General features: G+C 37.5%; 2 protein-coding genes and 1 long non-coding RNA gene across 3 annotated transcripts; 2 read left to right on the forward strand and 1 right to left on the reverse strand.

Moving 5' to 3' along the window:
* Positions 1 to 189: 189 nt before the first annotated feature.
* LOC131542682 (uncharacterized) lies at positions 190 to 6737 on the reverse strand. Its single transcript, XM_058779590.1, has 8 exons — positions 6495 to 6737; positions 4302 to 4619; positions 3608 to 3922; positions 3188 to 3517; positions 2888 to 2992; positions 2709 to 2807; positions 1104 to 1156; positions 190 to 989 (listed from the first exon to the last, which is right to left on the reverse strand). The coding sequence occupies exons 1-8, from the start codon at positions 6532 to 6534 to the stop codon at positions 465 to 467; spliced, it is 1785 nt and encodes a 594-aa protein (XP_058635573.1). The 5' UTR covers positions 6535 to 6737; the 3' UTR covers positions 190 to 464.
* Positions 6738 to 7093: 356 nt separating this feature from the next.
* Positions 7094 to 10160, forward strand: LOC131545576 (uncharacterized). The gene is made up of 3 exons (XR_009272455.1): positions 7094 to 7307; positions 7955 to 8099; positions 9328 to 10160. It is a non-coding gene; the product is annotated as an uncharacterized LOC131545576 (long non-coding RNA).
* Positions 10161 to 10335: 175 nt separating this feature from the next.
* Positions 10336 to 16537, forward strand: LOC131549340 (uncharacterized). Its single transcript, XM_058791433.1, has 2 exons — positions 10336 to 12145; positions 16315 to 16537. Exon 1 carries the CDS (start codon positions 11162 to 11164, stop codon positions 12065 to 12067), a length of 906 nt encoding a protein of 301 aa, XP_058647416.1. The 5' UTR covers positions 10336 to 11161; the 3' UTR covers positions 12068 to 12145; positions 16315 to 16537.
* The last annotated feature ends 1367 nt before the right edge of the window (positions 16538 to 17904 follow it).

Consider the following 17904-nt stretch of genomic DNA (forward strand, 5'->3'; position numbering starts at 1 on the left):
AACATAATTCAAAATATAATGCAGTTTATGTGGGCAGATGAGAGCTGCTGCTGAGTTTGTAAGAACAAGAACATTAGTTACTGATGTGATTTGATGTTAAAATAATAACACTGTATTGTTATAAAAAACAATCATCTTTTATTTTGTTCATAAATACACAACGTATTGAGAAAATAACATAAATCCCTTCAGCAGGTGCAACGGTTGTGTTTACTGAGCAAATAAACTGAAACAGTCAATAACTAACATGTATTCACTGGCTCATAACTGCATGATATAATAGACATTAATGTGAATACAGATAATTGTTGAAGGAACATTATCAGGACCGTCTGTGTCATTCAGACCCTCAGTAAATACATGACTGAAATACATGTGGACTTCTGTGATGTTACCGTGTATTGTAAACTCTGTTAGTAGAACCAGAGGGGTTTATGGGTTATTATGGAGTAGCATATATTGTATTAGTAGATTAGTAATCCTGGATTAGCATATATTGTGTTAGTAGATTTAGAGGGGTTTATGGGTAATCCTGGATTAGCATATATTGTGTCAGTAGAATCAGAGGGGTTTGTGGGTAATCCTGGAGTAGCATAGATTGTATTTGTAGGATCAGAGGGGTTTATGGGTAATCCTGGAGTAGCATAGATTGTATTTGTTGAATCAGAGGAGTTTATGGGTAATCCTGGAGTAGCATAGATTGTATTAGTAGAATCAGAGGGGTTTATGGGTAATCCTGGAGTAGCATATATTGTATTTGTAGGATCAGAGGGGTTTATGGGTAATCCTGGAGTAGCATAGATTGTATTTGTTGGATCAGAGGAGTTTATGGGTAATCCTGGAGTAGCATAGATTGTATTAGTAGAATCAGAGGGGTTTATGGGTAATCCTGGAGAAGCATAGATTGCATTTGTAGGATCGGAGGGGTTTGTGGGTAATTGTCTGTGATTGTCTTCTGTCTCCTCGTAATCACAATGATAATGAGAAACCTGGGGAGAGAAAGAGCTTTTACATATTTAATAATAATTCAGTCTTTCAAAAATCAGATACTACAATTAGTTCTTACGTTTGATCAAAACAAATATATTTTTAATTCTACTGACCGCGTCACTGTTTGCTGGTGTCATGTGAGATCTTCTGGATGAGGAATGAGCTTCTGTCAAAAATAAACAGATGAATGATTTTTTTTACCCATGTGGATCATATCACATCTCAATACATATATTATTTTCCTTCATATATGATTCGACATTATCACATCTCTATGAATGTTAAAGGGGTCATCGGATGCAAAATTCACTTTACATGTTATTTGAACATAAATGTGTTGTAAGTGTGGGTGCACATCCATCCTATAATGATAAAGATCCACCCAGTTTTTTTTTTTTTTTGAATCCCTATGTTAAAGTCCCCTTTCTCAAATCCGGCTGTTCTGAGATTCCTGTCAGAATGACGTAGTTCTGCGCAGACCACTCCCACGATAGTTGATCGACTCCGGTGCAAGGGAAAGACAAGATGTCTCTGATTAAGCAATTGAGGTGTTGGATGTAATAATTTTGTTGTTGGATGTAATAATGAATATAGCAGTCGTCATTCACTCTCGACATCTGAGCCGCTGAAGACGCAGAGGATTAAGGTTACTTTCGTTTTTGAAGGGAATGCTCTAATCCTCGATCTACATAAATGCATCTATGTTTGTGCGAATCATTTGTGATTCAGCTTCATCTACAGAAGAAGTGAGTATAAATGTTTTTTATGAATCCTTGCAAATCGCCTTCCCTAATAATTTAGTTAGCCAGTTTTGCGGCTAAAGTTTACAGTCTGCTTGTCACCCCACGGAAGAGAGGGGCGGGGTCAGCAGAGCTCATTAGCATTTAAAGCAACACGGACTAGAATGGCGTGATGAAAACAGCCGATTTTGACAGGGGGGGAAAGGGTGTTTTTTACACTATGAAATTTTAACAAAAGTATGTTACAGACTTTTCATTAAGACCATAAACAATCATAACCTGGTAATACCAAACTCTGCTACTTCACTTTGCTTCGTAGACAGAGTCTGGAACGGCATAATTGACAAGCGTTTACTTTCTCGTGGGCGGGCACTTGTCTGAAGTTTAAAATCATTGGTGTACCCGTAAGCCAATCACATAACGGTTGGTTATGACGTATGTTATTCGCCGGCTGAGCAGCCTCGAACTTCCGCTGTAAACACAGGTATGCGGCGAAAACAAAACCATCGAGCAAAATACCAGAGTGAAAATGGCTGTGAACGACTTTTGCAGATTATGTGAAGTAAATCTATGCATCCACAATTATCGTCTTGCCGAACTTTGGCCTCCCCAGTTTCTCGCTGACGATCGGTAACAGTTGATAAATTAAACTTTTCCCAAAACCTGTCGGGAGTTGGGCCACAACATCGCCTCGATTCAAAATGTGAACCAAACACCCTTCTTGTTCGGGCTTCAGTTGACAAATGCCGGGAATATTCTCCACAACAGAGCGAATAGCATCCCGTGTCTCCAGAGATAAACTGGGAGATGGTTTGACGTACGAAGTCTGAGGTAGTCAGGCTAAAACAATCATATCAACTTGTGGAAAATGGGCATCCGATGACCCCTTTAATGTACCGGCTTGAGCAGTGTAGGAAATATGTAAAATAACTAAAGAGAGTAAACATTTAGGAGTGTGTAAAGGAGCAGGAGTTTTACTGTGAGATTGACGCCTCCTCCAGAGAGTGATGATCACTGACAGAATCACAGTGAAGATCAGAAGAAGAAGCAGAGACACACTGATGATCAGAGAAGAGCCTGAAGACACCAGAGATTCACTCAATCACTCTGAAGATCAAAACTGACCGACTGACTGATAGAAATCTGTGAGTTTGTACCTGTTACATGAGACACAGATGAGATCAGTGGAGGTTCTGCTGATGAGAAAGATGATGGTGATAATGATGATGATGACAATGTAGATATTCTGTGAGTGTTTGCCTCTGAAACACAGTAAAGCCAGTGTCAGTGAGATGCGGGTATTTTCTCACTCACTCGTACTTCACTTCCTTTTAAAGATGCTGATTCTTTTCACACATTACTGAACCATCAGACATGTTTCCTGACACACAAACCACAAACTGCCAACTTGAAATAAAAGCATAAGAGATGCTGGTTTGTGTTTGATCAGCACTGACCTGTAACGCTGACGAGGACTCGTGTGATGAAGCTCTTGTGTCCTTGATCAGACTGAACTCCACACCAGTATTCAGCTGAATGTTGTCGAGTCACATGACTGATGGTTCCCGTCAGGAGCTGCTGCTCTCTGTCATCATACAGCTGGATCTGTCCCTCAGCGCTCCATCTTCTGCTCTCCTCCACAGATGTCTCTTCAGCACAGAGATCAGATCCAGATCTCCTGCAGACAAACTTCACATCAGCACTGTGGGATTGTGGGTATTTGCAGCTGATGTTCACAGAAGCTCCTGCAGCAGCTGATAGACTGATGCTCTTCTCACAACAATCAGCTGTTTGAGAGTCAAATCAAGTTCACATTAAACAACAGATTCATCAGTTCACCACAGAAACAAATGCATGAGTGAATGAAAGCAGCTCACCGTCTCTGATGTTCAGGTGAAACTCAGAGAAGAAACTGTAGTCTTTAGAAACTTTGACTATAATCTTATATTCTCCAGAATCGTTCACATTCAGTTCTCTGATAAACACACGTAAGAGACGAGCAGATCTGTCGTCATGAACAGAGAATCGGTCATGTGTCCATTCTGCTGCTCTGTCTGTGTTTATTAGAGAAAAACACTGATCTGCTCCAGTTTTACAGATGTATTTCTCATGGTTATTATGTTTCATCTCATATTTGTAGTTTATAATGACATTTCCTCCTAAATATCCCGTCACAGCACTGATCTTTTGACCTGTTAAACACAAACTCAGATATCAGTGTGAAGATGATGATGTTCCTTATCATTCTTGAAAGGAAATGAAACTTCATCATCATTCACTGACACACACACACACACACACACACACACAGTCCTGTGATCACTGGGATCTTACGTTATTTTCTCCAGCTTTGATCATTTGTTATTTTGTTCTCAGTGAGCATATACAGTATCTGATTCATATATCACATATATCATTTTGCTGTTGGCACTATTTAAGACTATTTTCTGAGTGTTACTGCAGGAGATTAAAAGGTTATGAGATACACATTTGTGACAGCAGTAATTACAGTCAGTGTTGAGTACGGTGATGTTGAGTCTGGAGATTATCATGGGTTTAAGGGTCAGTTACCTGTTAAAACTTTCAGATTCACTTCAGTGTATAAATCTTTTCCAGTTCTTTGAGTTCCACAGTAATAAATGTCAGAATCCCGTTCACTCAGATCTCTGAAGGTCACAGTGAAAACTGCTGCTCTTGTGTCGTCATACAGAGAGAATCTTCCAGAATCAACCCATTTGTTTTTCTCTTCAGTCTTAATTTGGTCTGTGCACTCAGACCACTGTCCTTTACAAAAATACTTTATATATGCTGTATATCTTTCATTATATTTGCATGTGATGCTGACTCCTCCTCCTGAATATCCTATCACACTGATGGAGCTCAACACACCTACAACAAACCAGCATTAAAACACTTTAATATGTTTATGAGACTACACAGAAATGAGTTAACCTGGTAACCAGCACCCCCCTTTTTGGGACTCACAGCTGAAAATGACCTACCTAACTTAAAATTGTAACAGTTCCTGACTTCGGTGTGCTACACACACAATTTTGGTGTCTTTGGAAAGAAGACCCTTTGGGCTTTACTCTGCATCATTTGACCAGAGTTGATAATACTCAAAAAGATAAAAAGTTATAGACACTTATAGACTATGTCTATCAAAAAACAGCGATCTATCGTCGATGCTTGAGGCTTAGACCGTCAGAATGATACATAGTTTGTCAAGATTAATTTTGTCCCGTTTCATTTAATCTATTCGTAAACATTGACACGTGCAAACAAAGAGCGTTCAGTGCGGGTTAACAGGTTAAAGGGGTCATGAACTGAGAAACCAAACTTTCCTTGATCTTTTGACATATAAGAGGTCATTACTATAAAAACATCCTGTGAGTTTCAGAACTCAAAACTTTCTTGTTAGTCTAAAAACAGCTTAAGCCAGTCTCCCAAAATAACTGCTTGTGGAATGCTCTACGCTATGATGTCATAGTGTGGATAAGCACCGCCTCCACAGAAGAAGATCAACGCCTGCTTTGACATCACTGTCTGTTTACATCAGTAGGCTTGTTTGAGATGCGCCTCACCTCGTTTGAAATGGCGAGGCGAGAGCAGGCAGCTGCAGTGAGGAGAGGAGTGAAATAAACTCAGTCAAGACGGACAGTTCTGAGCTCTCGAAAATAACTACGAGATCAAAGGCAGATATCGCGTTATTCTCACTCATATGCTGTGCTGCTGATAAACATGATATAATTTCAGTTCTGTTGCTTTTATATGAAAATAAATATGATGAACAATACACTCAAAGTGCTTGCTATTTAATTCCATACAAAAGGCGTATTTATCATCCATTTCTACTTTAATACAAACATATTTTTAATTTTTATAGAAAAAATGACAACAATCACATCTCACACAGAGATCGCACTGTCATAGTGTTTGGGAATATTCATGCATAATTTAAATACACAATTGCATGAAATCAGATTAAAAAAAAAAAAAAAAAAAAAATCGCACACCGATTCGCACATGTAGTGTAAATACGAGAGAGGCGAATGCAGGGTCTGTGCAGAAACAAAACGATAAGGATGCTCTGAAAACAAGAAGATGCTGTGCAGTGCCAATTTGTGGAAACAGTCTTTGCATTGCCTTCATTCTGATCCCAACGTTAGGAAAGAGTGAATGAATTTTATTTTGAATGAAGATCCAGACAGCGTCAGTAGAACTCGGTCCTTTGTTCACTTCATTTCACCGTGGATTTGTTTACAAACAAGGCACAATTCAATGCAGTATTCTCAGAAAGACTGAAACTAAAAGACAATTTTGTGCTGACTATATTGGATCCAACAGTAATGTTGTAAAACAAGTGTGAGTGGCTGTTTTAATTACATGATCGCAATTGCTTTGTTTAAATAGATCATATTTGGAGTATTTATGCATTTTTAACCTAAATTACAGCAGTGTCCATCTATGAAGGACGTATGCTGTCAAACATGAACAAATATTAGCCAATCATAGCAGTGAGTGTTTACTACAATTCACCACACCAATTCAAACAGAGAGTTCTGATGAGGGGGGTTAAAAACAGGACAGAAAATAGCCTATTGCCTATAAATTATGTTTTTTTGATGTGAACATTTTGATAACATTATAAGTGGACCTCAGAAAACAGTACAAAATAAATAAATTAAAAAACAGAGGCAGTTCATGACCCCTTTAAACACTCTGTGGTGTTTTTAGTGATTTACTGTGAGTTCAGATTCTTACCAGGAATCATCAGCAGAGTGAAAGTCCAGATGATCTTCATTCTTCTCTCTTATTCAATGATCTTCTCTGTTGTTATAGATTCAGTTCTTCTGAAGCTCTCGATGTGTGTTCAGATGAGTTCTGAGTTTCTCATGGTCATGTCTTCAACATGAACTTCTGAATGTGGCAGATACGCCCACTTCCTCTGACAGAGAGATGGTTAATAAAGAGGGAAGTGGAACTAGTTTTTCACAAATGCTTCACATGAGCATGCAGGACTGTACATGCAGTTCAAACTCTTTATAAAGTCTTTTTTCAAAGAGATTTCCACAAAAGTATTCTATTTCAAAGGCTTAGTTTTACGTTTTTTCCTTTTTTTTTTAATATCAGAGATGTAATTGTAACCCAGACTACTTAAGGGTTATAATTTATATATTAATTTAAATTAATGAGGTTTCACAAAAGTAGAAAATTTAAGGTTTGTTGTATTAACAAATACTTTCCATAAAATAGATAGTTTGGAAAAACAATTATTTGTAATATGTAAACAAGTTATTGGTTAGCCAATCGGAATTCTGTTGGTGGGGACCGCCCACTTGCTGACGCGGCAGATTGTGCAAGACCTGAGAAAGGAGAAGACGGAGGAAAAATTCGCTGGGTTTAGCGGTTAAGAAAGCAAACATAATTGAATAAAACTTTGAAAATAGTTTGAACACTCTTCAAATCAGTTGAAAGAGGGAAGGTATTGAGTGGATTTAGTTGTTATTTTACTCCTGTGACGATCGATGGGTTGATTACATCGTTGTATTGCTGGAAAGTGAATATTTGGACGTGGTGAGTTAAATTTATGTATATTTGCTGACTTCAATGTCTAAATAAGAAAATAACACCTATTTTGCAAGAAAAAAACAGAAGTTTATTTCATTGTTATGGTCATAGGTGTGATTTATGTTGTATTTTTTGATGTTATGGTACAAATTCACAGCTCCGAGTTCATTAGTTCTCACGTTGTATCATTCTGCTTCACGTGCATGTTGCTGTGATGTACACGTGCCTGAAGGGAGATATGTGTTTATTACTAGAAATGTAATATTGTAAAACATTGAAATAATTACTTTGTATGATAATTTACTGGTATGTGGAGATACTTGCTTAATGTGATGTTATTGTTAACTAAATGTAATCATGCATTTCTGGCCTTTTGAAACTTCGGTAAAGTTGGTTTTATATTCGCACATTCACAACATTTCCGCGTTCAATAACTTTCTAATTATATGTGCAAAAAATGTTTCTTTTGCAAATTCTAATCAGCGACATCATTGTCAACCTACTACATTTTTTCACAATCGTATTGTTTTAATGTCATATTTACTTGCGAATGTCCACTGAATGTCCAATGTAGTGTGATTAACAAAGTAATTGAATGCAATAGTCCGAATGTGCGAATATAAAACCAACTTTACACAAGTCGTTTTGAACAGGTCAGGTTTTTTTCCCTGAGTGGAGACTGATTTTCTTTGATGGCGAGCCAACCGATTCGAACACTGGAAAAGAAAGAAGAGAATTCATCCGACAGGACCAGGAGAGTATCGTGATTCAATTTTTTCATTTTTTTCCCTGCTCAAGGTAAAACTATTCCTGCACAGAGACTCTGTTTTTCCTATACGGGACTGAGAACTGTCTGAGATCATTTGAAGAAGGAACTGATATCAGTTTGGGAACATTTGGAAATCGAACTCATTGTGTGATATCACAAAATTGTTGTTGAATCTGAAGAAACTGTTGTCATTTTCCTGTTGAGTACATGGTAAATGTAAACTGACAAGTGAAACTGACAGCGATCCGATCAAAGTGATTTGCCCTTTTATTTCTTTTCATTGTAATGATGTAATTTACTTTGAATTATTTATTTTATTGTAAGTGTTTACTTTTAAGAAGGGAAAGGCCTGCAGTTAAAGAAAACAAGTCATAAATATTCTATATACTTACCTCAATTGTGGTTTTCTGTCATCCTTCAGCAATTACCCTCCACCTCCATAGTCGAACATACTAGGCTTCTGATTTCCTGATTGGCCTATACAGTGACGATCTAAATTATAAGTACTACAACCCGCTACATACTGTTTAATGTTTATAAGAGTTTAATGAAGTGTTTCCTCTGTGCATCACATTCATTTCACAGATGGTGATAATGATATGAAAGCAGCAACAGCATCGGTCCCCATGGTTACTGTATAATCAAAGTGTACATTTATAAAATGAGATGTCACTCGCCTTTAGCTGTGTGCAGATCCACTGATTATATATCATGATGTTTATTGATTTTTTTTATTGTGATCTTTTTTCATGTGATCACTAGATTCCTCCATGAGAAACATTAAAACATTTGAAAACAGTTTTGTTGATGACACTATTGTCACATAAAATACACACTTCGTCTTGCAATCAGACAATGACAGTTTTACCTCGCACTGAATCTAGATGTTCCTGTCCAAAAAAGACCAAGATCAATATAAATAAGGTCTGAACTGTTAAAAGAACCAGGTCATTATAATTTACGTATCACTTTTCACAGAAAATCACACATTAATGTCTTAAAGTTTAAATACACAAGTGACAAACTGTAGCAAATGTTTACGTATCAGATTTGGAAGAAACAGAACTCATCTGGAGGAAACCATTTCTCCTGACATGTCCGTTTGTTAAATATGATCGGTCTTTGCAGTACGTGTGTCATTTGATGCCAGGGCTGTCAGTATGGCAATCAGTTTATTACATACATTCTCTGCAGTGAGATGATTGACAGCAGCGTATTCACTATAATCCTGATTATTCCTCATTCTGTCTCTGTCAGGACAGTCTGCTTTCTTCTGGAAATTCACCACGGCGTAATTCAGATCCTCAGCAGATGTGATCAAGATCTTAGAGTCAGAGAGACAGAGAACTCTTGGATGCAGAATCAGCATCTGTCAAAGACAAACATCAAATCAACCTCGACCTCGAATTTCTCTATTTTTCTGATTTGTAGTTGTTTCAGCAGGAGGTTTTCATGAAGTTGTTTTGAGAGAGAAAAGTTTGCAATGTGCAACATGGAAACATAGACATTGTTTTATAATGAAAGTAAAAGTCTGTAAAAATGCAAAGGAGCAGGAGTTTCACTGTGAGACCGACACCTCCTCCAGAGAGTGACGATCACTGACAGAATCACAGTGAAGATCAGAAGAAGAAGCAGAGACACACTGATGATCAGAGAAGAGCCTGAACACACCAGAGATTCACTCAATCACTCTGAAGATCTAAACTGACTGACTGACTGACAGAAATCTGTGCGTTTGTACCCGTTACAGGAGACACAGATGAGATCAGTGGAGGTTCAGCTGATGAGAAAGATGATGGTGATGATCTGAGTTTGTCTCTAAATCACAGAAAAGGCAGTGTCACTAACAAGAAAATAAAGTGTTTTCTTCTTACTTCAGTAACCTTTTCTCAAAAACTCTGATGTCTTTTACACATTGTTGACCAAGCAGATATGTTTCACTCACGAAACCACAAAGTGCCAACTTGTGCTTTTCAGCAACTTTAAACTCTCAGGAAGAGTTTTAAGTAAATGTAAGCGATGATCCACGGCTAGGTGTGGATGAAACGATTATAGCCAAAGAAACTCCTGATGCAAAGCAGAAAATCCTAAACCATGCATAATCTCACTTATTATATAATTAAAAATATCTGTTAATTTCTTCATTATGGTTAGTTATTTTATATGGGCTGTTAGATATACACTCTCAGAAATAAAAGTACAAAATCTGTCACTGGGGTGGTACCTTTTCAAAAGATACACTTTTGTACCTATTAGGTTCAAATATGTACACTTTAAGTACTAATATGTACCTTTAAGGTACCAAAATGGACCCTTTATTTTTGCTGAATCGAAGAGTAGAAAGACTTCCTACAACCTATATTACTTGAAAGAAGACTGTAAATTAACCAATAAAAACAGGAAGAGGACAGCTAGCTGAGAGTGGCCCAAAAGGTCATACAACTGCCTCAAAAGAAAAGAAAGAGAAGAAAGAAAACTCTGAGTACAGTGAGTACAGATATACCGAGGTCTGCAGTCAACTACCTTTATGTTTTTTGGACAAATTAAACTACATTATAAAGGCTAACTATAGTGGATATCTGCATATTCAAAAGGACGACAACAACAACAACAAACTGCCAGCAACTGTCAGAATATTTTAACAATGACAGAATCAATCCCCATAACTTACCCATACAAAGCTACAAATGAGATTTTAAAGAAAAAAACATAGAAAAGCTCCTCAAGGACAGACCAGAAACACTGTACTCGGATTTATAGAAGAACGGAGAGGTCAGCAACATCATATTTTATACAGAAGACCCAGAATCCTGGCACTCAGCGATTAGACCCACAGTAATCAGAAAGGGTGTCAGTAATGGATGGAAACTGCAGGTCAAAGAAGAGGACGATTCAGAATCAGATGTCATGATAACAGCAAACCTATACAAAAATGGGACTGTTATAATTCAGGGCTATCTGAAAAAAATTGAAAAGGACTTCCTCCAAATTAAAGGAAAAGCTCAGCTGAACAAGACCGGCCCTAATACACTAAAACAGGCAGAAAACACCTCCATCTCCATCCATCAAGCTACAAATTAGCAATCCAGGGATGACAGTGAGGAGATCTCCCTTACACAGCATCATCAGCGACATGAAAGAGAAGTTCAGAGAGATGGAGCTGGAACTGGTGCAGCTGAGAGAAGTGCATGGAGCAGTGCAGAAGACTGATCCAACACCGGTAGAAGAGGATTACAGGAAAGAAATAGCAATGCTAAAGGAAGAATTTCAGGAACTGAAAAATCAGAAAGAGGAGTACAACAAACAACTGTCTGTAATAAGAGAAGAATTGAGAGAGCTAAGAGAAGACAGAAGGAAAACAAGTGAAAATGGAAAACAACTGCCAGCTCTGAAGGAGCAGCTGACACAGACAGGAGAAGAACAGCAAAGTTTAGAGCAGACTCCTCCTCCAACAACCACAGCCATCAACCCCGGCAGCGCTCCTCCACCTGACTCCAACAGTCAAACACAGCCCCAGAGCGTACTCCTGATGGACTCGAATGGCAAATTTGTTGATGAAAAGAAACTGTTCCCGAGAAGAAACGTCACAAAAATATGGTGCCCAAACACACAGAAGGCCCTGGAGCTCTTGTGTGAAGAGCAGCTGGCTTCCCCCAGCCATATTATCATCCACACCGGCACCAACGACCTGAGAGCCCAACAAGAGAGAGTAGATACAGCTCTCGTTAATGTAGCAGAGAAAGCATCCTCCAACTTCCCCAACTCCAAAATCATCCTCTCCACCCTGCTGTTGTGCTCTGATTTCCACCCAGACACCATCAGGCATATAAATGCAAGAGTGGCTAGAGACTGTGCCCTGAAGCCCAATGTTTACCTGGCTCAACACCCCACCCTGAATCTCAACAGCCTTTACGACCATGTCGTTTTTATTTTTGCCAAGACCCTAAAGGACACCACAGCTCCAGCGCACTGCAGCAACCCCGTGGACACCCCATAGAGCCACTACAGAGACACCCTTCAAATCACCTCAGAAACATCCAGCACATGCTGACTCTGCTGTGCTCTCACTTAATGGGTTAGTGACTTAGTGGAGAAAAAAAAAAAGGATGAGAAATGTATGTGTGTACATATGCATACATGTGTATTTAAACGTAGCCCATATGTATGTGTGTGTGTGTGTGTGTGTTTTTTATTTATATATTTATTTTTTAAAATAACCTCTTAGAGATCTCATATTATTTAATGTATTTAAAAAAAAGAAGAAAAAAAAAGTAATCTATATATGGATATATTTTCAGATATTTAAAATATTCTACTTGATCTGTCAGTTCAGCATACTGATGTTTGTCTTGTTTTTGAAATAACAAAGGTGATTAATGGGCTCATGTTCCTTAAAAATCTCATGTTCGAATATTCAAGGACTTAGGTCCTTCATTTTTGGTATTAAGAGCCAACATTCAGATTTCAAAAGAGAAATTCAGAATTCTGACATTATAATACTACAAGAAACAGGGAATGTAAGAGATTTGTCCACTGGCTGCCCAACTGGGTTTAGAGAAATCATTTTACCATCAACCAAACTGAGAGGGGTGACACAGGGCAGAGACTCAGGGGGGATGCTGATATGGTACAGAACATAACTACGGTGGCCGGGAAGTGCAAAACAACATTACAAAGTGTGAAACACTTTTACGAAGCTCGAGACAAATTTACATTTTGGAAAACATTTTTACATATCATAAAACACAATTACATGGGAAAAACACTTTTACCAAGGACGAAACAAATTTACATTTTAGAAAACAAATTAACAAGACGCAAAACACTTTTACCAGTCCTGAAACAAATTTACAATGACAGATTCTTCACGGAAAGGGAATGTACCACACACCGGAAGTGACGCGGTGAAAGGTGGTGTTGTTGGTGAGCGCGGTAAATTCGTGTTGTGGTTGTGGAGTAAATGCCGTAAATAAAGTTTATGGTGACCGAGCATGGACTGCGGCCAAGGGATGTTTTGCCCGTTTTGTAGTGATGTAAAAATGAAGCTTTGCGAAGCACCAAGGCTTCCCCTCAACTGTATCGTAAAAAGGTTCATTACTCGAAGCTTTTCAAAACGATGCACACTAACAACATCTTGTGGTCAAAAGGTGGAAATAGCTGCCTTTGCGTCCCAGACGACCCAGCCATTTTTGGATTGTTTCAGATAATAAATCAGTTTGTGCTATGAAAATAAAACAAAGAAAGTATTAACGCTAAATTAATCTGTTACATGTCAGTCATTGTTTTACACAATATATGAATAAATGAGTGAATAAATTTGTGGAAAAAATAGGCAAGAATATATGATATGCATAAATGATCAAAATAAAAGAAGATTATCAGAATGGTCAGCTGAAGTGATTGTGAAGTGGAAATTAATACAAAATGAACATGCACAAAACTACACATGCATAAATTTATTCGTATATGGATTCATTCTTATCAAAGAAGTGAGTGACACTTCAAACTGCGCAAGTGGTTCGCTTTATTTGAAACAGAATATGAAGCAGTCACGTGGTTGTGTGCAAAAACGAAGCTTCGGACGTCACAGATCACGTGGTTTTGGCAAAATGAATCAAGCTCCGGTACAGTGCTTCACTGCCAGATGCTTCGTTTTTTTGATACAGGCTTCGAAGCCTCGGTGTCGAATGTCACATCACTACCGTTTTGTGGCAAACACATGAGCAGCTTAACACTGTCCGGCTGTCGAGACGTCCCCTGTGTTTCCGTCTGGTTCGCGTCCTTTAGAAACTCCAAACACCGACCACACGTACAGCAAAACCGCCTTAAGCTGCTCATGTGTTTGCCACAAAACGGGCAAAACATCCCTCGGCCGCAGTCCATGTTCGGTCACCATAAACTTTATTTACGGCATTTACTCCACAACCACAACACGAATTTACCGCGCTCACCAACAACAATACCTTTCACCGCGTCACTTCCGGTGTGTGGTACATTCCCTTTCCGTGAAGAATCTGTCATTGTAAATTTGTTTCAGGACTGGTAAAAGTGTTTTGCGTCTTGTTAATTTGTTTTCTAAAATGTAAATTTGTTTCGTCTTTGGTAAAAGTGTTTTTCCCATGTAATTGTGTTTTATGATATGTAAAAATGTTTTCCAAAATGTAAATTTGTCTCGAGCTTCGTAAAAGTGTTTCACACTTTGTAATGTTGTTTTGCACTTCCCGGCCACCGTACATAACTCATAGACTCAATCAAATCTATACAAATCAGAAAATCATACATTTGGCTAAAAATCCAAAAGGATATTGTGTCCACAGACCGTCACATATTCTTGTGTGCCACATACTTACCCCTGGCTGAATCTCCCTATTACAACGAAGAAACCTTTTCTATCCTGCAAGACGAGATCTGCCATTTCCAGACAAAAGGAAATGTTTTAATATGTGGCGACTTAAATGCCAGAACTGGAATTGAACCCGACTTGGTCAACACACAAGGAGACAAATATATTACAAACACCTGCCACTCTCTGCCCTCATATCACCTCAGAAAAAAATTATGACAACTTCACAAACAAAAGTGGGAGAAGCCTACTACAGCTCTGTCAATCACTGGCCTGTATATAGTGAACGGCCGCATACGAGGAGACTCTTTTGGTTGTTATACCTTTAATTCTTTTCTTAGTAACAGTACTGTAGATTATTTCATCACAGACTTGATCAAGTGCATGTCAGAGCATTCACAGTCAGTCCTCAAACACCTCTGTCAGACCACTGTAAAATTACACTCCATCTAAAACCAACTCAAAACAATGAAATATAAAAGCCCTCTCATTTACTGAGAAATAAAATACACACTTCACTTGTAAAAATGAGAGTTTTACCCCAGATTCAATTCAGATGCTCCAGCCATAAAAGACATCAATGTAAGTAAGAGTTGTTCAAAGAGTCATTTTTATTTGCAAATCACTTTTCACATCCAATGCGGTTTCAAAACAGCTTTAAAGAAAACAACACATTAATGTCTAAAGCCTTAAACAAACAAGTGACAAACTGTGGAAAGCAAGAAATAAAAAACAACAACACAACTAATATGTGTATGCATCCGAAGAAACAATCAGACATTCAGACTCATCTGGAGGAAACAGTTTTCCTCTGACATTACAGTCCATGTTCATTTGCTAAATATGATCTGTTCACACAGTACGAGTGTCATTTAATGCTCAGTGTTTGCTTCAGACGCTGATTATTGAACATCTCAGACTCCATTAAAATGAATCAGTTTCTGACACACATTCTCTGCTGCGGAGACTCTGATGAAGATGATGATGATGATCATGATCGTGGTGATGATGAAGATGTGGATGATGATGATGTTGTTGTTGTTTCTGGAACATCTGCATATAAAACAAAATTAAAAAAAGAAAAAATAATAATTTCTAAAGGTTGTTTTTCACACACAGATCTTGAATCACGTGTCTCATGGTAAATATAAGTGTTACTGCTGTCATTCACACACTCTCTACCCAGAGTTCATGTTTGCTGATACAGAGACACGCTGTTTGTTTGAGTTTGTGTAACTGAAGCCTGTGGTTTCTCAGTGAATAAAACAGTTCACAGCAGGTTACTGGATGAGCATCTTTACTACAGTACAAGACTTGGGTAAAGTTGGTTTCATATTCGCACATTCACAACATTCACAACATTTCCGCGTTCAATAACTTTCTAATTATATGTGCAAAACATGTTTCTTTTGCAAATTCGATTCAGCGACATCATTGTCAACCTACTACCTTTTTTTCACAATCGAACAAAATGGCCAAGTATTGTTGTAATGGCATATTTACTTGTGAATGTCCGCCGGATGTCCAATGTAGAGTGGAAAGCAAGATAGGGACCGTCTAAAAAGTTATATATTTTTTAATTGTGTGCAAAGAGACAATTACTTGTATCACAAATATCACTCACAGTATGCCTTCTTATGCTCCTTTAGCAACAATAAAAAAAAAAAAAAACTGCAATATAATTATGCCGTTTGAAGAGACGTTTAGGAAATGACAAATAATGAACTTGTACATGAAGTGTAACTTTGTAGCAATACATACAACTGGGAAATCATGTGTAATCTCCTGAACATAGTTAATGTCTAATTTAAATTTATAATGCTTTTTATTTATTTCTTTGCCTCAAAATGAGCAAGAACTGTGTTGGTGTTAACGATGACATATATGATTTATTTCTATAGGTTTTGAAAGCATGGGTCGACTGCTCCAAAGCAAGTTGGAACATCTTGTCTGGACCCTACAGAACATACTGCAGCCCATGTCTTGCTGTTTTATTCACCTCTGGTTTTTTTCTGGTTTTAAGTGTGCTAAACACTTAACATTGTAACAGTATTCTCCAATTGTTGAGTTGAGATGAAAAGAATTGCTAAAATAACTTTTATGTTTTCCTGTTATATGAAATCTTTATTTAACATTACACTCTGACAATATCACAATTCATGTGCATTGATTGATGTTTACAGTCCTGCAGAAATATCACTGTCCATGGTACTGAATCCATCAGATTCTTGACAAGAACTCAGAAAGCATGGTATTTTGGGTCAACACTTCATAAAGTAATGGCTAAACTTTCTTTAAGATGTTTTATAAATAAATTGTGCCTCACTCACATATTCTATAATTGTTTTCTTTACATGTGTAATTTCTACCAACATTGTATTAAAAGTTTTTCTTCATTGACACACCTTCCAGTTCAATAACTTTTGAAAAGAGGCTCACACTGTTCCAAAACAAGTTGTTAAATATTTATCAGACCTTGTACAACATATCATAAGTTTTTAAACTACAAGAAATCGCTCTAAATGATACATTTCCCACATCTCTCTGTAAGATGTGTTTCTTCATAGAGACACCTTCCAGTTCAATAACTTTTGAAAAGAGGCTCACACCTTTACAAAACACATGTCTAAATATTTAGCTGAAATTGTCCAACATAGCAGAACTCCTTATAGGACAAGAAATCGTTCTAAATGATACTTTTCCCACATCTCTCTATTCTATGGGTTTCTTCATAGAGACACCTTCCAGTTCAATAACTTTTGAAAAGAGGTTCACACCCTTACAAAACTAGTTGTTAAATATTTAGCTGAAATTGTACAACATATCAGAAGTCTTTAAACTACAAGAAATCGCTCTAAATGATACTTTTCCCACATTTCTCTGTTAGATGGGTTTCTTCATAGAGACACCTTCCAGTTCAATAACTTTTGAAAAGAGGCTCACACCTTTACAAAACACATTTCTAAATATTTAGCTGAAATTGTACAACATATCAGAAGTCTTTAAACTACAAGTATTTGCTCTAAGTGATACATTTTCAACATCTCTCTATTCTATGGGTTTCTTCATAGAGACATCTTCCAGTTTAATAACTTTTGAAAAGAGGCTCACACCTTTACAAAACTAGTTGCTAAATATTTATCAGACCTTGTACAACATATCAGAAGTCTTTAAACTACAAGTATTTGCTCGAAATGATACATTTTCAACATCTCTCTATTCTATGGTGTTCTTCATTGAGACACCTTCCAGTTCAATAACTTTTGAAAAGAGGCTCACACCCTTACAAAACTAGTTGTTAAATATTTAGCTGAAATTGTACAACATATCAGAAGTCTTTAAACTACAAGAAATCACTTTAAATGATACATTTCCCACATCTCTCTGTTAGATGGGTTTCTTCATAGAGACACCTTCCAGTTCAATAACTTTTGAAAAGAGGCTCACACCTTTACAAAACACATGTCTAAATATTTAGCTGAAATTGTCCA

This window comes from Onychostoma macrolepis, chromosome 01, assembly GCF_012432095.1.
Source record: "Onychostoma macrolepis isolate SWU-2019 chromosome 01, ASM1243209v1, whole genome shotgun sequence".
Taxonomy (NCBI): domain Eukaryota; kingdom Metazoa; phylum Chordata; class Actinopteri; order Cypriniformes; family Cyprinidae; genus Onychostoma; species Onychostoma macrolepis.